This window comes from Caretta caretta, chromosome 2, assembly GCF_965140235.1.
Source record: "Caretta caretta isolate rCarCar2 chromosome 2, rCarCar1.hap1, whole genome shotgun sequence".
Lineage (NCBI taxonomy): Eukaryota > Metazoa > Chordata > Testudines > Cheloniidae > Caretta > Caretta caretta.
This window is the reverse complement of record NC_134207.1, coordinates 29,493,005-29,517,646: the sequence shown is the minus strand read 5'-3', so window position 1 is coordinate 29,517,646 and position 24,642 is coordinate 29,493,005. Positions and strand designations below refer to the sequence as shown.

General features: G+C 39.3%; 1 protein-coding gene across 3 annotated transcripts in view; it reads right to left on the bottom strand.

Annotated features, from left to right (window-relative positions):
* CSMD3 (CUB and Sushi multiple domains 3) overlaps window positions 1-24,642 on the bottom strand; it is a 1,179,008-nt gene that overhangs the window by 910,769 nt on the left and 243,597 nt on the right. For all 3 annotated transcript variants that reach the window (XM_048841517.2, XM_048841518.2, XM_048841519.2), the window contains exon 4: window positions 3,900-4,094. In XM_048841517.2, coding sequence (XP_048697474.2) covers window positions 3,900-4,094 — 195 coding nt within the window. The remainder of the gene's footprint in view (window positions 1-3,899; window positions 4,095-24,642) is intronic.

The window sequence follows — 24,642 nt, the reverse complement described above, 5'->3', positions numbered from 1 at the left end:
TATAATATAACACCTTTGGATTAAAAACAGTTTTTGTAAAATCTCTGGGAATTAAAATAAAATCATTTTCTTAACACTTTTTTTTCCCAATTAAAATTCATTTCCAAATTAAACAAAATATAGCAGCATTAGAATAAAAGTTTCCGTAATATAATTGCTTCTTTTATCTTGGAATAGAACAACCTTTTAAAATATAAACGTCAGAATACTATCCCTGATTACCAAATTGTTTAATTAATATAACCTTTACAGAATGACAATATTATATATAACTTTGACCTTATTTATTAGCCTTCAGTGAATTATTCCTACCCTCCTGCATTATGCTGCAGCTTGCAATTTCTACATTATCTCAGAAATAGAAGGCAATATGATGAAACTCTTGTCATCTTTCACCATTAAAGTCAGTCTTATCAAAATTAATATGTCAAGGAAGCAGGCTTTATTAAAAACTGGTCATGGATTATGCACAGTATAATTGACCACTTCACAACACAATAAACCCAAATTGTTTTTAGTTTAACTAACATTTTTGGACTTTTAGTAAATCCAATAAATATTACATTATTTCAAGGAATGCCTGACAGCCTTGTGAAAATTTCAGGTAAAAATTTTCAGTAGGTTATTATGGATACCAGTTGGCAATTGGGTTTTGAAATGAAGCAATGAGTCTATTGTGCTACTGATTACTGGAGGTACTCATTTTCCAGCAGAAATCAAAAGAGACTTGTAGAAACAAACCAACCAGCGCTCCCACCACTAAAAATGCTGAATCAGAGGAATCTGACAAAGCCTACTGGAATCTCCAAAAAACAAAAACAAAAAAAAACAAAAAGAACATTTGGTAACAAAAATATAACATCTAAAAATGTGTAATGATGTCATTCCAGGAAACCTAGGCCACGATCCTGCATTTGCAATCTCCTGGTTATACCTTTGTATTCAGATGAAGCCCTGTTGATTTAAATGGGAATCCACCTAGATGAAAGGGCCCAACCACAAGGATCTGATTGCAGGATCACACTCCCAGGGAGAAAGATCATTCACTGAAATGACCTAAAAACGTGAATCCTTGGAATTTACCTGTGAATGATGAGAGACAGAGAATATCTGCCTACAAGAGTCTATTTCACAGGGATCCAAACATGCTACAAATTATGTAGTCCATTCCTAGTGTGCTAAAAGTGACTGCAGGGTTGTTTGGTTTGTTTCTTCTTTGGTTAGATCCATTTACATTATGCTATGAATTTCACTGAGAAGCAGACAATGAAATTCAGCAACTGCTGGAGTGGAAAATACTTTGACTTTTTGCACTCCAACTAATCAAAATAAAAGGGAACAAAAATCATACATTTATCTGAAAAAGATCACCAGGAATTATTCATCAGGAATTCCCCAGAATTGGAAGAAATTCCTTCCTGACCTCTGGTACATACAAACACACACACACATTCACTGCATAATATTCCTTCTTAATGTAAAGGCCATTGGTAGGGAGTGATAAGACACTTATCAGTGAAACTCCCTAAGGATGAGGATTTAATCAAGGAAAGTCTCCACCAGAAATTGAGGGAAAGCAACAGGAAGCTCATTATAGGGTAATCACTCTTAGCAAACTCCCGCAAAGTTATATATTGGATAATTAAAGCATTTTACAAAGTGGTGAAAAACCTGTTAAAAAGAAGTACCAAAGTCTACTATATCCAATATAAGCCTAGGTATTTGTCATATGGAACACAGATTCATATATTTTAATACAAGATGGAGCCATTGTGATCACCTAGTCTGACTTCCTGCACGATCCAGGCCAAAGAACCTCACCCAATAATTTCTGCATTAAGCCCGTGATTTTTATTTGAGCTATAAGATATCTTTTAGAGAGACATACAGACTTGACTTAAAGTGACAGAGAATCCATCAAACACAATGTTAAGTTGTTTCAGTGGTGAATTATCTTCAGTATTAAAAATGTGTGCACTTTTTCTAGCCTGAATATTTTTTTTTTGAAGTGGGGAGACCAAAATTGGACACAGAATTTCAGCAGTCTCACCAATGACATATATAGAGGTACTACCATCACCTTCTTCCTACTTGATATCCTCCTGCTTACACATTTGAGGATTATATTTGTGGTTTTAGCAACAACATTGCATGGGGATCTCATGTTCAACTGCTTATCTGCTATAACCCCTAAACCGTTTTTAGTGTCACAGCATTCTAGAATAGAGGCCCAATTTTGTTAGTGTGACCTACATTAATTTTTTCTAGATGTTTGTCCTGGCATTTATTAAAATAGATTTTGTTCAAGTAAGTATAGCTGCTGTGACAATGTTGGGCCAGATGGCTACAGGAGTGTGATAGAAGGCAGATATATTAGCCCCAGGTTAAGGGGGGGTCCTGTTTATGTCCCATCTCAGCTGTTCCATGATTCTCTCTGGGATCAGTGTTAAACTAACCAGTTTATAGTTTACCTGGGTCATTCCATTTACCCAGTAAAATTCTGGCATGACTCTGGCTTTTTTCTTCCTACTCAATTTTTCTCCTGATTGTTTTCAGCTTTAGGAATGGGCTTTTTAAAGCAACAAATTACTGGCTGCCTTTATATTCTGTTTGCACATAAATTAAATTAAGTCATAATCCCCTGCACCTGGGAAGCCATCTATTCTTAGGCCTGTGATCAATTCATCTTTATCTACCAGAATGAGGTCTAATATAGTATTACCCTGAGATGGATGCAATACACTTTGTGCTAGAAAGTTATCTATAGTTTTAGGAGCTCCAATAATGTTTAACTGGTGGTAGCATGAGACCTTGAGTATATGTCCCTCAGATTGAAATCTACATAAGGTATTTCTCATGTTGAAACAAAATAGCTAAGAATAAAGGCCAAATCGTGCTTGCTTTACTTCTGTCATCAATGGATCCATTTCCATGAGTAAAAGTAACAGACATGTAAGATGACAGAAAGTAAATATTTGTTTTCATTTTCTCCTTCTGAACTTCATTTAGTAGAGGTAGCAAATTGATAACTTGTGTGATAAATTGCTCCCACTGATAAGACTCCCATTAACTTTATTTGGTGCAGCATTGGACTCTTGAAGAACAGATATCTTCAAAAGAGTGTGACCAAATGCTTCATGAAGCAGATCTGAAGAAATGATGATTCTCAGCCAGTATAATTGTAATGTATGAATGACCAATAAAAATAAGTAAATAAAAAGGTCAATAGTTTCTTCAGGAAATGTGCAGTGCTGTCCTATGATGGTGCATTATTTGTTGTAGTTATGAGATAATTTATTCCAGCACAGAAATATTTTTGAAAATTATTCTCTAAACTGTACTTTGCAATTGGTGACATTTTTCCAAATGTGAAGTGGAATTTGTATATTAGAAACTAGATTGAGACATTATGACTAAACAACTATGTAATGTTCAGCATTCACTGTGCATAAGTAAATGGGCATGGTCATAATTTCTTCCATCTCCCCTTACTTCAAGAGGAAACTAAGTTACTGAATCCTTTTATAGGGTGTGGTTTACTTCCTCCTCGTGCTCAGCAATGCTGTCTGACTTCCCGCCTCATACCCACATAGGGAAATAACAATGTCATAGAGCCCCACCCCACTCCTAAATTCTTTTGTTTATTTCCCTGTGTGGCCACATCAGTCATATTCACAATCGAACACTAAGTATCTAGTTCAGAATTCTATCTTTTTCATCTATTGTAAAAGGGGGAAGAACTAGGTTTTAAAAACAGAACTGGCAGAACAATTAGGAAGGGCATACAGTAAGGCTGATAACAAGTAAATTGTTAAATTTATTTTAGAGAAATAGTAAGTTGCTTCAATTCATAAATGTACATTAAATACTTAAAGAAAGATTATCGTAGCATTTCTTACCTCTGCAGATAGGAACTGGGAAATCCCATGATGCTGTGTTCACTGAGTTAGCTATGCAGGTAAGCTGTGGGTGGCCATCCAAAATGTATCCAGTTACACAACTGTAGTGGATTTTATCACCAACATCAAATTTCATACCAGACAAGATACCCTTTGGTGGAATTCCTGGATTGCCACAAGAACTACTCTGTAACTCTGTAAGGGAAAATATGAATTTATTAATTATCATTTTTATATAAATCACTGTCTATACTATGTTAACTATTTGTAAAAGTAAATTGTGACCATTTAGGGCAGGGGTGTGTCTTCATGTGTGTTGGTACAGCACTTAACACAATAATTTCCCCACGCTGATTTGGCCCTTTGAGAGTGTGGTATATTGAGGACGGTGTTGGAATTTCAAGCTATGTAAGGGATATATAACACAGATATGCCTTCGATGATTCAAAACTACTGATTCCTTCTGGCCCTCAAAAACTAGAAAAGCTATTCTCTGTTTACCCCAAAATAGGATCCACCTAAGAAGTAAAGAGAATAACAAAACGGTTCATATTGTGTGAGACACTTTCTCTAAGGACCCACAGATCAGCCAAAGTTGGGAGTTCCTCTCCCCAAGAAAGAAACTAAAATGGCTAAATGAGGGTACTGTTAATCACCTAGGCAAGAATCCTTCATAATTTCCATATGGATAAAACCTCTTTCTCCCTCCCAACCTACCTAAAAAGAAATCTAAGTTACCAAGGAAAAGTGACATATTGCCTTCCTATGCAAAGTGGCTCATTGCACATTGAGTGGATTAAAATATGGGTGAGGAAACTGCAAATTAAGCAAATTAGATATGATTGGCTGTAAGATGGAACATCAAACTGGGTAAACTGTTACCCCAAGAAATCCAAGCCACATGATTTCACCCCAAATTATAAACTGTACATTCTTTTCCTTGTAAATCAAATATACCATGGATAATTTTTCACCCCAAATTAGGATCTGCAGAGTTGCTTGCCTTGTGAGTCAGATCTACATCATTCTATAAATAATGACACCCCAATGTTCCACATTCTAATTACAGGTAGTGGGGGAAAGTATTTCCTTTTACCAGTTTTTAAATTGCCACATTTTAATTTCATTGAATGTCCCCTTGTTCTTGTGTTCCGAGAGAGGGAGAACAGAAGCTTCTGTTGATAGATATTGCAACCGCATGCAAAAGCTAAAATAATGGGGAATGATTAGGCCAAATGGCCAAGACTGTAACAGCTCCAGAGAAGTACCACCCCTCAGATGGCTTGCATATCCTGGTTCAAGACAGTCCCAGAGGAGAGGCAAGACACAAAAAAAGGACTAGGAATACAAAGGGCAAGCTTGAACCGAGAGAGTTTCAACAGATGGACTGACCTTTAGTCCAAGGGGGGACCCAAACCTGTTCAGGGGTTAGAAGGGCTTTAACCTGCCAGGTCCCTATAGGGCTGATGGGTCACTTCTGGTACGTTTAGTATGTGTCTAGATCTTTTATTGTTTTATATGTTTTCTCTGTAGGCTTTTGTCTTTTTTAATAAATATGCTCTGCTTTGAAAGAACAGTTTGGGTCACTATTATATCATTGACATTGTCCTTGGAGAGAAACTAAAGAGTAAGGGCTGACCATTTGTCAGATCCGCTTAGAATAATCAAAGTGAAGTGCAAGTGGACTGCAGCCTAAAACGCCCCTGGTCAGAAAGGAGAGGGACTTGGGTCCCTGTCCAGAGAGGTGTATGCAAGAGACCTGAGCACAGAGAAGACCATGGAGTGGGAGTTAAAGGTGCAGATACCCTGAAAATTGTGACATTCCTGATCTATTTTCTTTATACCTTTCATTACTTTCTCTACTTTTATCATGTCCTCCTGCTTTTTTCTCCATTCTAAGGGAAACAAGGCGAAACTTTTCAATCTGTCTCCATAAGAGTTTTTTATGCCTTTGATCACTGTTGTCTGCCTTCAAAACCCCTCTATCTCAACCACCTTGATCCAGTGTTTAAAGTGTGTGTATATGTGTGTGTGTGGGGGGGGGGGTTACAGACATGGGAATTTTTTTAAACTCAAGGGGGATTGCTGAGGGACACAGAGATTCTACCACTGCTGCTACCACATACAGCTCCCAAGGCACCACTCCACTCCCCTATGGACTGGCACCACCCATGCATTGGCCTGTCAGCCCATCTTGGAGGGGAGCTGTCATAAATATAAAGGGAAGGGTAAACACCTTTAAATCACTCCTGGCCAGAGGAAAAGCCCTTTCACCTGTAAAGGGTTAAGAAGCTAAGACAACCTTGCTGGCACCTGACCAAAATGACCAATGAGGAGACAATATACTTTCAAAGCTGGAGGGGGGGGAAAACAAAGGGTTCTCTCTGTCTGTGTGTTGTTTTTGCTGGGACCAGAGCAGGAATGCAGGTCAGAACTCCTGTAAAAAGTCAAAAAGAAAAGGAGTACTTGTGGCACCTTAGAGACGAACACATTTATTGAAGCATAAGCTTTCGTGAGCTACAGCTCACTTCATCAGATGCATTCAGTGGAAAACATAGTGGGGAGATTTATATAGAGAACATGAAACAATGGGTGTTATCATACACACTATAATGAGAGTGATCACTTAAGGTGAGCTATTACCAGCAGGAGAGCGGGGAGGAAAAAACCTTTTGTAGTGATAATCAAGGTGGGCCATTTCCAGCAGTTGACAAGAATGCCTGAGGAACAGTGGGAGCTGAGGGAGGAATAAAAATGGGGAAATAGTTTTACTTTGTGTAATGACCCATCCACTCCCAGTCACTATTCAAGCGTAAGTTAATTGTATCCAGTTTGCAAATTAATTCCAATTCAGCAGTCTCTCATTGGAGTCTGTTTTTGAAGTTCTTTTGTTGAAGAATTGCAACTTTTAGGTCTGTAATCGAATGACTAAAGAGATTGAAGTCTTCTCTGATTAGTTTTTGAATGTTATAATTTTTGACATCTGATTTGTGTCCATTTATTCTTTTACGTAGAGACTGTCCAGTTTGACCAATGTACGTGGCAGAGGGGCATTGCTGGCACATGATGGCATATATCACATTGGTAGATGTGCAGGTGAACGAGCCTCTGATAGTGTGGCTGCTGTGATTAGGCCCTATGATGGTGTCCCCTCAATAGATATGTGGACACATTTGGCAACGGGCTTTGTTGCAAGGATAGGTTCCTGGGTTAGTGGTTCTGTTGTGTGGTGTGTGGTTGTGTGGTGAGTATTTGCTTCAGGTTGGGGGGCTGTCTGTAAGCAAGGACTGGCCTGTCTCCCAAGATCTGTGAGAGTGATGGGTTGTCCTTCAGGATAGGTTGTAGATCCTTGATGATGCGTTGGAGAGGTTTTAGTTGGGGGCTGAAGGTGATGGCTAATGGCATTCTGTAATTTTCTTTGTTAGGCCTGTCCTGTAGTAGGTGACTTCTGGGTACTCTTCTGGCTCTGTCAATCTGTTCCTTCACTTCACCAGGTGGGTATTGTAGTTGTAAGAATGCTTGATAGAGATCTTGTAGGTGTTTGTCTCTGTCTGAGGTGTTGGAGCAAATGCGGTTGTATCGTAGAGCTTGGCTGTAGACAATGGATCATGTGGTGTGGTCTGGATGAAAGCTGGAGGCATGTAGGTAGGAATAGTGGTCAGTAGGTTTCCGGTATAGGGTGGTGTTTATGTGACCATCGCTTATTAGCACCATAGTGTCCAAGAAGTGGATCTCTTGTGTGGACTGGACCAGGCTGAGGTTGATGGTGGGATGGAAATTGTTGAAATCATGGTGGAATTCCTCAAGGGCTTCTTTTCCATAGGTCCAGATGATGAAGATGTCATCAATGTAGCACAAGTAGAGTAGGAGCGTTAGGGGACGAGAGCTGAGGAAGCGTTGTTCTAAGTCAGCCATAAAAATGTTGGCATGCTGTGGGGCCATGCGGGTACCCACAGCAGAGCCACTGATTGGAAGGTATACATTGTCCCCAAATGTGAACTAGTTATGGGTGAGGACAAAGTTCAGCCACCACGTTTGCCGTGACATTATCGGGGATACTGTTCCTGAGGGCTTGTAGTTCATCTTTGTGTGGAATATTGGTGTAGAGGGCTTCTACATCCATAGTGGCTAGGATGGTGTTTTCAGGAAGATCACCGATGGATTGTAGTTTCCTCAGGAAGTCAGTGGTGTCTCGAAGGCAGCTGGGAGTGCTAGTAGCGTAGGGCCTGAGGAGGGAGTCTATATAGCCAGACAATCCTGCTGTCAGGGTGCCAGTGCCTGAGATGATGGGGCGTCCAGGATTTCCAGGTTTATGGATCTTGGGTAGCAGATAGAATATCCCAGGTCGGGGTTCCAGGGGTGTGTCTGTGCGGATTTGTTCTTGTGCTTTTTCAGGGAGTTTCTTGAGCAAATGCTGTAGTTTCTTTTGGTAACCCTCAGTGGGATCAGAGGGTAATGGCTTGTAGAAAGTGGTGTTGGAGAGCTGCCAAGCAGCCTTTTGTTCATATTGCAACCTATTCATGATGCTGACAGCACCTCCTTTGTCAGCCTTTTTGATTATGATGTCAGAGTTGTTTCTGAGGCTGTGGATGGCATTGTGTTCTGCACGGCTGAGGTTATGGGGTAAGTGATGCTGCTTTTCCACAATTTCAGCCCGTGCACGTTGGCAGAAGCACTCTATGTAGAAGTCCAGTCTGTTGGTTCAACCTTCAGGAAGAGTGCACCCAGAATCTTTCTTTTTGTAGTCTTGGTAGGAAGGTCTCTGTGGGTTAGTATGTTGTTCAGAGGTGTGTTGGAAATATGCCTTGAGTCGGAGATGTCGAAAATAGGATTCTAGGTCACCACAGAACTGTATCATGTTCGTGGGGGTGGAGGGGCAGAAGGAGAGGCCCCAAGATAGGAGAGATTCTTCTGCTGGGCTAAGAGTATAGTTGGATAGATTAACAATATTGCTGGGTGGGTTAAGGAAACCACTGTTGTGGCCCCTTGTGGCATGTAGTAGTTTAGATAGTTTAGTGTCCTTTTTCTTTTGTAGAGAAGCACACAAAGTGTGTGTTGTAAATGGCTTGCCTAGTTTTTGTAAAGTCCAGCCAAGAGGAAGTTTGTGTGGAAGGTATTTTTTTTTATGAAAGTGTCCAGTTTTGAGAGCTCATTCTTAATCTTTCCCTGTTTGCTCTAGAAGATGTTGATCAGGTGGTTCCGCAGTTTCTTTGAGAGCGTGTGGCACAAGCTGTCAGCATAGTCGGTGTGATATGTAGATTGTAATGGATTTTTTACCTTCAGTCCTTTTGGTATGATGTCCATCTGTTTGCATTTTGAAAGGAGGATGATGTCTGTCTGTATCTGTATGAGTTTTTTCATGAAGTTGATAGATTTCCACTCCGTACGGCTAAATTCAGTGCCTTGCATAATGACAGGTTTCAGAGTAGCAGCCGTGTTAGTCTGTATTCGCAAAAAGAAAAGCAGTACTTGTGGCACCTTAGAGACTAACAAATTTATTTAAGCATAAAAAGTCAGTAAGCAATCTAGTTAGATATGCGTTAGATTCTATTTTGATTAAATGGCTTATAAAATAAGTTGTGCTGAATGGAATGTATATTCCTGTTTTTGTGTCTTTTTGTAACTTAAGGTTTAGCCTAGAGAGATTCTCTATGTTTTGAATCTGATTACCCTGTAAGGTATTTACCATCCTGATTTTACAGAGGTGATTCTTTTACTTTTTCTTTAATTAAAATTCTTCTTTTAAGAACCTGATTGCTTTTTCATTGTTCTTAAGATCCAAGGGTTTGGGTCTGTGTTCACCTATGCAAATTGGTGAGGATTTTTATCAAGCCTTCCCCAGGAAAGGGGATGTAGGGCTTGGGGGGATTTTGGGGGAAAGACATTTCCAAGTGGGCTCTTTCCCTGTTATATTTGTTAGATGCTTGATGGTGGCAGCAATAAAGTCCAGGGACAAAAGGTAAAATAGTTTGTACTTTGGGGAAGTTTTAACCTAAGATGGTAAAAAAAAAAGCTTAGGGTTTTTTTCAGGCAGGTCCCCACATCTGTACCCTAGAGTTCAGAGTGGGGAAGGAACCACAGGACAGGAGCAAAGTTGAGCTTGGGGAGCAGCTGATGTATCAGCTCTGGAGGGACCTGGCCAGGTGCAGTTTAGAAGTCTGGGAGTGGCCAAAAGAAGCCACAGGGGGCATGGAACCAGCCACCCAGAACTTTATAGCCACAGGCTCAGAGCCAGGCTAGCAGTGAGGGAAGAAGTGAGGAGGAAAGGGGATGGGACAGCAGAGGCTGCACCCCTGAAATGGGCCCCAAGATCTTTTTGCACCCCAGAAGAGACCCCAAGCCATCACTTCACCCAACCTCAAGAAATACCTTTACCCCATTGTCACTTCCCTCTTAATCTCCCCAAGAGAAATCCCCAATCTATTGTAATTTCATCCCTAATTCCTGAGGGAGACCCCTGACCATTTTCACCCCTTACACCTTTTCCCAGATAGACCCCAAATCTCACTGAATGTGACTGCACCCTCAGCCCATAACCCCAGAGAGACCCCAAAACACCAGAGACCCCCCAGAGAGACCCCAACCCCACTGAATCTCACTTCCTATACCCAGAGAAAACCCTCAATCAAACTTAATTTCACTGCACCCCAGTAGGATCTCTATGTCCAGAGACCCCCAAATCCCAGAGAGACCCCAACCCACTGAATCTCTACACCCCTCAGCCCTCAAATCCAAGAAGGAGATCCTGAAACCCAGCAAATCTCACTGAACCACCAGCCCCCTGTCCTCAGAGACTCCAATCCTAGTGAATTTCACTGCACCTTCAGCCCTCTATCTCCAGAAAGAGCCCAACCGCACTGAAACTCATTGAACCCCACAGATGTCCTATTCCCAAACTCACAGGAAGTATTTTGTTTCAATAATTTGTATGATGCATGTTGGCTAATTTGTATGATGCATTTAAACACAACAATAAATACATATAAACAGCGTAATGAACTAAGATTTAATGCAATTATGTGATATATGTATAAAAGAAATGGTGAATTGTCTGTATCAAGTGCATGAAAATCTTACTTGGCTGGGGTTATGACAGACCCCCCTCCCCCTTTTTCTGATCACTTTAAGTACTGCCTTGACCTCAACTTTTAAAAAGAGGGATGCATTCAAAACTAATCTTGTCCCAAATCATTTGAAGCTTTATGCAATAATAGATTAAAATCCACAACATCATTTGCATCCAGAAATTAAGAGGAAGCCATGTAAAGGTTAGAGTACTACTGGATTTTGACAATTATGTTAAAAGCTACATATCTAAGGTATTTCACACCCACATCATAGTACTTTGGTGTTATCATGCAGCATATCTAAAATCAGGGGATAAAACTGTATTAAAAAATTTCCCCTCTCTCCTAAAACAGGGGATATTTCCTTGTATTGGAGTACTTATTACTACATTAAGGCAACCTAGCCCTTCATGACCCTTTGTTGTTGAGGGTCTTGAAACAACTGTGGCAAACAGTAAAATCCCCATTCAAAGCAATATTCCATAATCTGGTTATTTAAATACACACACAAAACATACAAGTTGTGACATGATGAACCGCAAATCTCATTGAAAAAAAATACTTGCAAAACTATTTTATAAAATCATACCTGTTTGAAATTCATTATACACATGCTAATTTATCATGTTCCAGTTTTTTATTTACAAGAAAAGCATACCCTATTACATCCATTTTCTGGTAGCTCTCCTAGTTTATTCAAATATTAATAATCAAAACAATTATATTAATTGACATATAGAACTGGGAAGAAACCTTTAAGAATCACTAAATTCAATTTGGTCTAATTTACACAATACAAATATAAATCTTCATGGGATCTGGGAAAAAAATCCATTGTTTATTGTTAAAAAAATCTCGCATCTAGTAAGAACTAAAAAAGACTAAACAAACTGGTACAAATTACAACTTTTCACTCGATATACAGTATTGAGTCTCAAGCACAGATAATTAATCAATCAGTTAGTTAAAGATGCTTGAACAGGGACTTTGAACATACTGTAAATTTGAGTTGCATCCAGCAGATGTAGTAATTCATCTTTCTCTTCTTTATTAGGCACAATGCACTGTAAAAGCATGATCAACTCTGAAAGCAAACATTCTAAACTACACATACATATGTAGATAAATATTTGATGTTCCATGGAGTTTGTTTTTTAAGTCAGTCACTAAAGCTGATATATATTTGCATACCCAGAAATAAATAATTTATATTTCAAATGTAAGAAGTTAGTTGTGGTAGTATGGGACATGCAAATTCTGAGCTAAAAGAGGAAGCTAGATATGCCAATAACCACAAGTTTTTTCATCTCACTGTTTTCTATGAAAGTGTAGGAGGTTTACAACATAAGGGTGAAATTCTCCTCTGGGCAGAGGTTAGCCTAAAACCAATGTATCATGTAATCCCCATTTAGTTTACGTGGGATTTAAGCACTGTATATGTGTGGTGCTGGCCCTCTACACACAGATGAAATCCAAGCTACTTCTTCTATAGTGTATGCTTCTTTATATTTGGAAACACATCCTCTACTATCTACTGAATCTATTATATGAATAGCAGAACCTAGCTAATCTGAATTCAGTGAGGGACATGCAATGATTTTATACCAAAAGAAGGACAGGAGACATTTTGCATGGGTTTAATCAGGCTGCAACTTTATTATTAGATGGGACTACCTGGCAGATAAAAGTATACAGTGCAGGTAAAACCTATTTTTTCCACAATTACTGGGGGGGGGGCTTTCACCAGCTCCCCCTCTTTTTCTATCCAGGTCCCTCCAGCAAATCCAAAGGTGTGCTATAATAATGGGGGGTTGGCTCCCTGCCGTATCAATCATAGGAGTCCCCAACCCCCTCCCCCAATTAATTCCTTTAACAAACACCTCTTTCTAAGTCCTTTTCCAAACCATTTATCTGGTCACTGTATACCTTTCCTATGGAGTACCTGCACTGGACATCTGCCCCACACTTACATAATGAGCTACCACCCATCATGCCATGCATGAACAGAGCCTAATGTGGGGAAGGCGAAAACCCCCCAACTGCACCCAAACCAATATGGTGGCAAGGGAAAAATTCCTTCCCAGTCCCACTCAACAAAGAGGCTGTTAGCATAATGCCCATAGCAGGTCTTGACCAGACCTGATATTTTACCACCTAAAGGGGAGGGAAGGTGGGTGCTGCCTCAGCCTGCTCCGTGTAAAAGGGAGGGTTAAGGCACAGCCCCTTTTAAGCCCTTCATTCCCAGGGGATGAGTCAGTGCCCACGCTGATTCATTTACAGCAGTTTTCATCTATCCCACACCCCAAAGCCAGAAAGCAATTCCCTTCATTTGGCCAGCCAGACAACCCCCTCCTGCTTAAAAGTGCAGTGCAGTCATTGGCTAAATGGAGAGAGTGGCTGGTATGTGCTGAAGATTTAAGTGCCTAAGAACCCAGTCCTCGAGGCACTCCCTGCACATAACTTCCATTAAATATAATCAGAATTCTTCCTGTGGAACAGATTGATAGGTGAGCTGTGTGTTTATATGTACAGATGTCAAACAAACGACAAATGTGAAGTTAAAGAAAGGTTACTGATATGACCCTGTTTTGGACAACAAGAGTTGAGAAGAAGTGACATTCAAGGATTCCAGGTTCCACTGTGATAGTCATCATGCCCTAAAAATAGTTTCTTAATTTTCACTATACTCAAATAAATATATGCCTTGGGATAGTCCTTTATTTTAATTCTGTACTGAGATGTATCACAAGTAGAGCTTGTGAAAAATTTTCCATCAAAAGGTTTTCTTATAGAAAATGACTTTTTTTCCTCAAAACATGAACTTTTCTTTTCTCAAAAGCAAAAACAAACAAACAAAACCTTAGTTTTTCATTAAAAGCTGTGCCTTGTTCTGATGCTTTTATCTAAAACATTATGGAAATGGTCACTGAAATTTTTCATTTACTGAAAATGAAAAATGTTGATAACTATTTTGAAAACATTTTTTATAAACATTTTGAAAAAAATATTTTTTAAATTCTCAAAAAAATTAAAAATGAAAAATGATCAGATTTGAACACTTTGAAATGAAAATAACTGATTTTTTTTTTTCATTTTCCCACCAGCTCTCTTTTTGGATTACAAGACCTTGATGTGGAAGGGACAGAGATTTTCCACCAAACCAACCGATACAATAACAGAAACGTAGTTCTGAGAATGAAAAAGAACATGAGCTAATTAGAGTTGGTTATGAATTTTCTGTTGAAATGTTGACACACTCTCTGACCTCCAAAACACAGTCTCTCCCCCCACATTCACAGAACACACTCCCTATCACACTCCGCCTCTCTCCCCCCATTTGAAAAGCATGCTGCAGCCACTTGCACACTGGGATAGCTACCACAATGCACTGCTCTTCATGGCGTTGCAAGAGCTGCTCATGTGGCCACACCAGTGTGCTTGCAGCTCACAGTGTAAACACACAGAAGCGTTTTCCCTGCTGCGGTCTCCGAAGGCTTGTTTAACTCCCAGCGCTCTATATCTGCAAATGTAGCCAAGCCCTCAGTCTCTGCTCAAGGAACACTCCCAGTGATTTAAATAAGAGTCTTGTCCAGCTAAAGACTTCCAGATTTTACCCATAGTCTTTATAAAAAGACCAGTGGCAGGTTTACCCTTGTAAACATGGCATTGACATTGCTATATTAACAATTTCTTGCAAATATTCAACTCAACTCACAAACTGCATTATACTATCATAGATTCGTAAGAGGTCAAAATGGTTGCATCAGAAGCTCTTTAATGACCTGAAAATCAAAAAGGAATCTACAAAAAGTGGAAATATGGACAAATAGCTAAGGATGAATACAAAAGAATTGCACGTAGGGTCAAAATCACTTAAGGCACAGAATGAGTTACACCTAGCAAGGGACATAAAAGGCAATAAGAAAATGCTCTTATAAACACATTAAAGCAAGAGAAAGACAAAGGAAAGCGCTGATCACTACTTAGTGTGAAGAAGAGCTAAAAACAGACAACATTAAAAAGATTAAGGTATTTAATGTCTATTTTGTTTCCATCTTCCCCCAAAAAGTTAATAGTGACTGGAATCTTTACACAGTTAATATTAACTGTTATTAATTACTACAGGGGGAAGAAATACAAGCCAAAATATGGGAAGAACATGTTTAAGAATATTTAGATAAATTATTGGTATTCAGGTCAGCAGGGCCTGACAAAATTCACCCAAGAGTACTTAAGGAACAACTGAAGTAACCTTGGAACCATTATGTTTGAGAACTCATAGAGGGCAGATGAGGTCCTGGAGGAAAGGAGAAGAGCAAATATGGTATCTATCTTTATAAAGGGGAACAAAGAAGACACAGGGAATTATAGACCAGTCATGCTAACTTAGATACTTGGAAAGATACTGAAACAAATAATTAAACAATCAGTCAAATTGGGAGGATGAGTGAGGGAGATTCCAGATGGGTCTGTCCTGGGTCCAGTACTATACACTATTTCCATTAATGACTGGACAATGGAATGGAGAGTATTCTTATAAAATTTGTAGAAGTAGGGGTTGCAAGCAGTTTGGAGGACAGGAATAGAATTCAAAAGGACCTTGATTAATTGGAGACTTGGTCTGAAATCAACAAGATGAAATATAAAGATAAGTGCAAAATACTACAGTTAGGAAGGAAAAAATCAAATGCACAAATACAAAATGGGGACTAACTGGCTAGTACTGTTGAAAAGGATCTGGATACGAGCAAAGACTAATATCATTCTTTGTTGTATTAACAGGCGCATCGTATGCAAGACACAGAAAATAACTGTTCTGTTCAAATAGATGCTGGTGAGGAATCAGCTGGAGTACTGTGTCCAATATTGCGTACCACACTTTAAGACAGATGTGCACAAATTGGAGAGAGTCCAGAAGAGAGCAACAAAAAATGATATAAATTGAGAAAACCTGTCCTATGAGGAAAGATTAGAAAAACTGGCCACATTTAGTTCTGAGAAAAGAAGACTGAAGGGTAGGATTTGCAAAGACTCTTCAAATATGTTTAGTACTGTTGTAAAGAGGACAATGATCAATTATTCTCCATGTCCACTGAAGGTAGAACAAGAAGTAATAGGCTTAATCTGCAGCAATAGAGATTTATGTTGGATATTAGGAAAAGCTGTCAACTAGAAGATAAGTTAAGTGCTGGAATAGGCTTCAAAGGGAGGTTGTAGAAATTTCATCCTTGGAGACTTTATAAAGAACAGGTTATATAAACTCCTGTCAGGGATTATCTAGGTATACTTGGTCCTGCCTCAGCATTGGGGGATAAACTAGATGACCGCTCAAGTTCCCTTCCAGCTCTACATTTCTATGATTTATTTCTATGATTTATGACCATGGCCACTGACATTAATGGGAGCTGTGATATAGCATGGCCAGAGGGCAGCAGGAGAGTGTTATTCCCTGTAGAGGGAAGAAAGTTTGAGCACCTGAAGCCAATTAAAGCCCCTGAAGCCAATTAGAGCACCTGAAGCCAGTCACCTGATAACCCCCCTCCCCCCCCCCCCGCTTCAATCAGAGAAGGAAAGGAGTTGAAGCAGAGTGGATTGGTGTTAGAGCAGAGAGCAGTTTGGACGGAAGCAGAGGAGAGTTTAAAGAAGTGCTGCAGTGGGCTAAGAAAACCAAGACCCTAGGTAAAGGGACACCTGATTTGTGCAGAGGGCCGGCAGGACAGGGAAGTAGTCCAGGGAAAGGAACTGCTAGTTCAAGCGGTTTACTGCTATTCCTAGGCCCCTGGGCTGGGACCCGGAGTAGAGGGCGGGCCCAGGTCCCTTTTCCACTCCCCTCCTCTAGGACACTAGTGGGGCAGTTAATACCCCAGTTCAGGGGTGAGAAATGGTGCCCTGAACCCTCCCAAGAAGAGAAAGTGCGAGGCCCATCACAGCAGTGCTGGCAATTTGCCACAGAGCTGTTGGCGATAGTATTGAAAATTAGATCCCTTACTTATGTGCCTAAATATGGAGTTAGCAGCCTGGTTTTAAGCTTCCACTTTACAAGAAATTCTTGCTGCATATCTTTATTATTCATCCCACATCTTACATATGACACTCCTGTTAATGCAGCTCAGAATATTTATAGGATCCTTAAAAGGGAGACACTCTCAATATTAGCTATATCATTTCTTGTGTCCTCACTCCCTGGAAATCTCTATATAAAATATCCTGGGATAAAACATTTTGTTCTGAGTTCAAAAGTATTTATCTGTTTTTTTTACGTCACTTTGGAAATGCAACAGTGAAACCTGGTATATTTGGATCTTCCAAAGGAGGAATAATTCACATGCAATGTATTGAAATGCTGCACTGACAGGAAGAATGGTTCTATACTGAAGTCTTGTTTCTGATTTCAAAAGCTGAATGAAAGTGTTTGCATGTTTTGGATAGTGTGAGTTCTCAAGTGTCCTAAACTCAGGAAGAGAAGACGTTTGTGGTGTTAGAAAGGTTTGACTACAACATAGCTTTTTTGTTCTGCTACATAAAACATAGTTAGGCCAACTTTTGCAACTGATTTTGGAACACTGTTTTTCTGAACGTGCTGCCCACAATTGTTGCAGAACACTCTTCCCACTTTCTGTTTTGTTCTTACTTGCCTCTTTTCTCATTGGACCTTATCTCTTACCGCTTTGAGCACAACAGTAATTACCTTATGACAGATTTCTACACTAGCAGAAGCCTGTGATCAAAAGTGTGACTGTGCTGGCATATTATTGTCCTCTAAGAAGCTTATTAAGGCATATTTGCTTATAGCACATGTGCTTGGAGAGCCTGAGAAACAAGCCACAAGCCCTTACACATGCGTGGTCATTAGGCAGCTATCTTTCCACTTGCAATTTTAAACATTTTTTTGCTAATGCAGAGATCCAAATGTAAAATCCAGTAATGAGGTACCTCATACAGATTTGTGGAACTGTCTGGGGGTCCATAAGCCAATCAATGGAATTCACTCATCCATAGATATATGGCTTTTTTCACTTGTGACAGCTTTGATGAGTAATTTTTCATTTAATAAGTAATCCAACCAGAATTTAATATGAGTTATGAATGCAATTTAGATTTACTTTCCATTTTATATTACCATGTTAAAATTGCTTTCACTGAACATGACAGGGGAGTGCAGCAGTTTGTGTCAGTAGGATGCCTCACAGTAAAGTGAAAGGCATGTCGGGCTGCCTTTCACCTCACTGAAGCATGCCACACAGATTGTGACATGTCACAGTCAACATGCCAGCTTGTGAAACATCTTCCACTTCAGTGAAAGGCTTGCCACAGTCACAAGCAGTTGCCCCTGTTGCATTCCATATTGCTCAGGTATTTAGTATTGATAGGATGTAAGCAATGATGAGCTGCATACAACCTATCAATACTAATATCTCTCAACTCTAATATACCCAACCAACAGGAAATGCAACAGGGGTAACATTTGTCATTGCAATAGTCACAAGTGGGATATGACAAATAAGGACATTTATATACACCTAGACTTCATTTCCTGCTCAGATATATCGGCTAAGTTGTTTGGATTCAGCGCAATTCTCTCCCCATATTGTACCCACAATGTTAGAGTTGCTTCTTTAGTCTGATCTGTCCAATAAGGAAATAGAAAAGAATCCTGCTCAAGTTTCTAATAGATAATATATGGTGGTATAAACTGTCCTGTTCTTAAAGCATCTGAGTTGCATCACATCACAACTTGCTCCTCACCATATTACATGTAATTGGGTTGTGCTGTGTTTGAGATTACTACTTTTTGTAACTCCCCCAAAGCTTAGTTACACACTGTAGAGTCTACTCTCTTTCCCACAACACAAGTGTGTAACTCAGCCTTCACTCCTTTACATTTGACCAAGGAATCCGGGAGGTGTGAGGAAATGAGGTCATCTCTTTGACACCATAGTAATGACCTTTTGCTAGGCATTTTAACTCCACCTAGGTGGGTGTCAGTGGCACATCAAGTAAATGGACCCTTATCAAACACTTTTTTTAAAAAAAAAAGTGTAGTAGATACTTAAAGTATCTACCATATGAGGAATACAGACTTCTAAAAAATACTGAACAAGAAATGATTAAATGATACCCACGAATACATCAAGTTTTCTCATTTCTATAGTAATCTAACAAGCACTAAAATAAAAAAGAAAGAAATAGGAGAAGAGAAAGAAAGGCCTTAAATACAGATTCAAATATTTTATCTGCCAACAATTCCTCAATGAAGGATAGCAGCCCCAAACCTCCAGATCGGAACTTTCTCTGGGTAAATGCATCTTAGAAAGAACCCAGCATTCTTGGAATGTTTATATTTCCGTGACTACTGCTTAGATGCCAGGTAAATGTTCCAAAATTCCAGGTTTGGAACCCATCTGTAAGAGGTAGGGGACGTAAAGGATCTACATGCTCATGCTTGTTTTTTGTTTGTTAAACAAGAGTCTAACCCAAAGGTCTCACAATTGGCTAACATACACTGTAATTGTTTCTACTTGATTTGAAAGTGTGGGCCATAATAGTATAATACACTACCAACATGAGGTTCCAAGGCCAGATGGCTTCATTTGGGGGTGGGTGGGTGGGGGGAATTAAGAATGGAATTCAAGTGTGGATTTTAATTCTGTCCAAATATTTATTTTTCTCTTTTAAATATTGTAGAATAATTGAGCAATCTAAAGGGATAAACAAAGGAAACATAAAAGCACATTACAGTATTCATACCTACAGCATACAAGGGCAATTTTCTCCTTATATGAGTTCCCAAGCAATATTGTTTTGATATTTTAGCTATGACTTTTGTTGTTTCTGTATAACAATTTTCAAAACAAGTTGTCACATTCAGCATGGCAATTGCAAAATAAGATCCCAGACCTGCAATCGGATCCTCATGGATGGATTTTCTACCCATTTTGTCCCTTTGATTTCAAAAAACCACCCATATGGAACTGATTGCAGGATCAGAGCCTATGCTCCTATAATCCCTATATTTGTTTACAGAACATGTGTATAATAGACTGGCTCTGAATCTAAACTTTCCCATAATTTGAGTGTGCTTGGTGTCTGGGTTTGATAGAGGCATCACTCTAGTATATAATTTTGATGCCTGCAGAACTTGTCAATCAGAACAGAATGTCTTGTTCTAGTACATATGCATGTACATAAGTGTGTGAGAGAGTGAAGCAGAAAGAAAATATAAGTTTAAGACAAAATAAGATTATCTTAAGTGCAACAAATATGATTTATTGTATTTGTTTGTGTGTTTTTAATTCCTGCTTTTCTATTTAGAACTATTACATTATTCTCCTAACCATAGTTACCTCACTGATGCACTCTACTGTTCAATTAAGATAATACAGCTCATTTTATTGCATAAAGCCTAACCTATTTTCCAGTGAATGGCAGTATTTTCTCTCTTCATTATACAAAATGCATTTTCTCACAAAAGCAGGCAGAGCAAGCTAATTAACTGAGACAAATATACTTCATTATTTTACTGGTGCATTTTGAAACATGCTTGATCAGAGAGGTTTAAGAGTAGGATTTTGTAGCTGATATTTTATTTTGATAAATATGAATATTGTATTTTCATTCTGTGCAAGAAATATGTAAATCCCATCTATTTATAGAGTCAAAGCAATACTATATGTTCTACATTAGAATGTCAATTGCAGCATAAAATACTTTTGATCATGGTCGCATTAGTGAGGGGAAGACTTTATTTTCAACACAAGACAGCAAAAATTGGACTAGTGAGACACCAGGACATGTGTAGAAGCTGTGATTTCAGCTTTTTTAGAAACAACTACAGTATTCAAATATCATTGTCATGTCTTGCTGGCATGCCCTTTTTAAAGTGCAACAATTATTAGAACAGCAAGTGTTCCAGGATTTGGAACAATACCCACTCTCTTCAAAAAGTCATTTTGCATATCGGTTTAAACAATTTGAGGACTCCTAATACTAATAAAACTCTGAGCATAAGTAAAATAATAGAAACAGGAGATGCTTAAGTCTCTGTACACAAATAAATGAAAAAAAAAAAGACTATGAGAAGATCACTCTACTCTCCATATTTAAGAAGCTATTTCAGCACCCATTTATGTCAATGGAAAGACTACCATAAACTTCACTGGAGCTAGATCAGACCCTAAATACTTCCATTAAACTAACTTCTGCTGTGGTGCCTTTATGAAACTGCAAATAGATAATGGATGGAGTTGGCTGATATATATTTATTTCTTCGTCATTATCTTGGGTGGGGCTTGGATTGCTGCCACAATACAAATAAATGAATAAATAACAAAAAATAATGAAATTACAGGAACTACACATAGGTTTATTCAGAAAGGAAACATGAGATGCTATGAACTAAAGTTAAATGGAGATAAATATTACAAAAACTGGAAAGAGAAGGAAGAACCATCTATAAAAAGGAAGATTAGAAAGTAACTGACTGAAGATACAGAAGACTCAGGTGAAATAAAATCAAAATTTCGAATTAATACCCATTGCTGTCTGGTTGTTCATTCGTTCATAGTCCTTTCTGTGATGCTTTTCACTGTTAATCATAACACAATAATAAATATTGCTGCACTCACCCCCAAAGAAGTAAATATACTTAATTCCATTACAGATGAGAAAACTGAGGCAAAAAGGGGTCTATAACTAGTGTAAAGTCCCATTTGAGGTCTATAGCAGAACTAGGAATGGAACATTGATGTTGTGATTCCCAGTCTTGTGTCTTAACCACAAGAACATCTTCCTCCCTCCATTGGCTTTGTAGAGTGGCATCATGCTACGCCATAGTCAGGTTGATGGAGTGACCTACCCCCCTTTTCAATGGATTGCTTGGAGTCATGTGCTATTGTCACTGACTCATTCAAATTCTGATTGGAGCATAACTAGGCACGGGTCAGATAAAGGTTGCAGGTAGAAAGAAAGGAGATGCTACACTGATAGCCAGAAGATTCAACCTCACCTAACAGCCCTTTTGCGCCTGCCGTACTCTGAGAAATCTGTGTTTGTAATATGTGTTGTGGAAGCATGTAAATACTTGGGATGAGAGTCTCAACTTTGCTTCAGCCCCTGTGAACCAGGTCAAAGGATCCTAAAAGCCCAGATCTGACTGTGGGAAAGTTCCTGTGGAGTAGGAATTAAGGAATACAACACAGAGTCCCTGGCGAACTTCAGCAGAGGGGACATCGTTGGTGGCGGGACACTTGTGCACAGGCAAGAGGGAGTGGAGCTGCAGCACATGGAACTTCACAGATTTGGGAACAAGCTGCTGTAACTGTTAGGCACAGACCACTTTAATACCCAGATTTAATAAAACAATGGTGGTTTAAAAGTCACTCTCGCTTATCCTCCACTCCTTCTGTGCTGTGAGTTCTGCTCTCTAAGAGGCACAGCTCAGAATCTCACACTTAGTTTCTAAATATGTCACGCTTTCAGTACCACATACATGTAAAGCCAATATAATTGTCACACATGGGGGCAGGAAGGCATTTGACATGTTAACATACAGACTATGCCTTTCGGCTGTGAATTTTTTGATTGGTTGGGTTTGTTTGGTTATCATGGAATCATAGAAATGTAGGATGGAAAGGACCTTGAGTAGTCATCAAGTCCAGCCCCTATGCTTAGGCAGGACCAAGTAGACCTAGGCCATCCCTGACAAGTATTTGTCCCACCTCTTCTTAATCCAAAGAAGGCGATGTCACAACCTCCTTTGGAAGCCTGTTCCAGAGCTTAACTACCCTGATAGTTTGAAAGTTTTTCCTAATATTTAACCAAAATTTCCCTTGTTGCAGATTAAGCTGGCTATTTTTTGTCCTGACAGGGAGAACAATCGATCACTGTGATCTTTAGAACAATCCTTAAAGCAGTTAAAGACAGTTATCAGGTTCCCCACTTAATCTTCTTTTCTCAAGACTAAACATGCCCAGTTTTTGTAATCTTTCCTCATAGGTCAGGTTTTCTAAACCTTTTTAGCATTTTTGTTGTTCTCCTCTGGATTCTCTCCAATTTGTCCACATCTTTCTTAAAGTGTGGTGCCCAGAATTGGACACAGTATTCCATCTGAGGCTTTCCCAGTGCAAGTAGATTGGAACAATTACCTCTCATGTCTTACATACAACACTGCTGCAAATACACTCCAGAATGCTATTAGCCTTTTTCACAACTGCATCACATTGTTGACTCATATTCAATTTGTGATCCATTGTAACCCTCAGATCCTTTTTCAAAATACTTCCACCTAGCCAGTTATTCCCCATTTTCTAGTTGTGCATATGATGTTTCCTTCCTATGTGAAGTACTTTGCACTTGTCTTTATTGTATTAATCTTGTTGGTTTTCAGACCAATTCTCCAATTTGTCAAGGTCATTTTGAACTGTAATCCTATCCTACAAAATGCTTGCAAGTTCCCACAGCTTGGAGTCACCCACAAATTTTGTTAGAATGCTGTCCACTCCATTATCCAAGTCATTAATGAAAATATTGAATAATATTGGACCAAGGACTTTGGGACCCCACTAGGTATGTCCTCCCAATTTGACAGAGAACCTCTGCTAAGTACTCGAGTGTGGTCTTTCAATCAGTTGGGTATCCACCTCATAATAATTTCATCTAGACTATGTTTCCCTAGTTTGCTTATGAGAATATTATGTGGGACCATGTCCAAAGCCTTACTAAAATCAAAATATATCATGTTTATTACTTCCCCCATCCATTTGGCTAGAGGTTGTTGTTGTATTTTGTTTTTCGTCTCTCTGGAGTACGAAGCAGGGAACATCTGGTAACATTTACCATTTGAATCCAATAGCACCTGGAAACTGCAGCCAGGTCAGGGCCTCATTGTGCCAGGTACTGTTATGGTAATGATAGTCCGAGCCCAAAACAGTCTGCAATCTAAAGGAGAAGACAAACAAGTAGGAGTGGGGCAAAGAGGGATTACCAGCAACAATAGGTTGTTTTAGCACAGACTAGTACAGTGGAATCATGTGAGCAATACCTCCTCATGGATTTCATAGACAAGCAAAAATATAGTTATCTGATGGACCTTAGTAATACAACTGACCCCAACAGGATCTTTGACCCATTGTACAAATCCATAGTAAGAGACAGCCCTTGCCTTGAAAAGCTTGTAATCTAAAGATATCAGATGCAGGATGGGAAGGGAAACAGAGCAGAGAGAGCTGAAGTGACTTGCCCAAGGTCAAGCAGCATCTCAATGGCCAACCCAGGGACAGAAGCCAGGTCTCAGGAATCTTAATATAGGGCTTTATCCACTACACAGAGTTGAATCTCCAAACCCAGGCCTTCTTGGCTCCTGCTGCTATGTCTTTGATGTTTGGAATCTGGTTATCACTGTGTATATTAAGGTTTCCAGTTCATTTTTACAGTGTATTTAAGAAAAAAAAAAGATGTCCTTATTGAGAGAGACCATGCAGGGCTGGAAATAGAAATTTAAGATGTCATGTTTAAACTGTGAGATTGGACATGGGATGGGTCTTATTGGATGCAAACATAACATGGCCCAGACGTTTACAGTGTAAACCCCACTGTAAATATAGATTGGGTTCTTACAGGTGAAGGACAGATTTGTGGCCCATAGTTGCTAAAAACTGGGCACTAGGTGGCGACCCTGA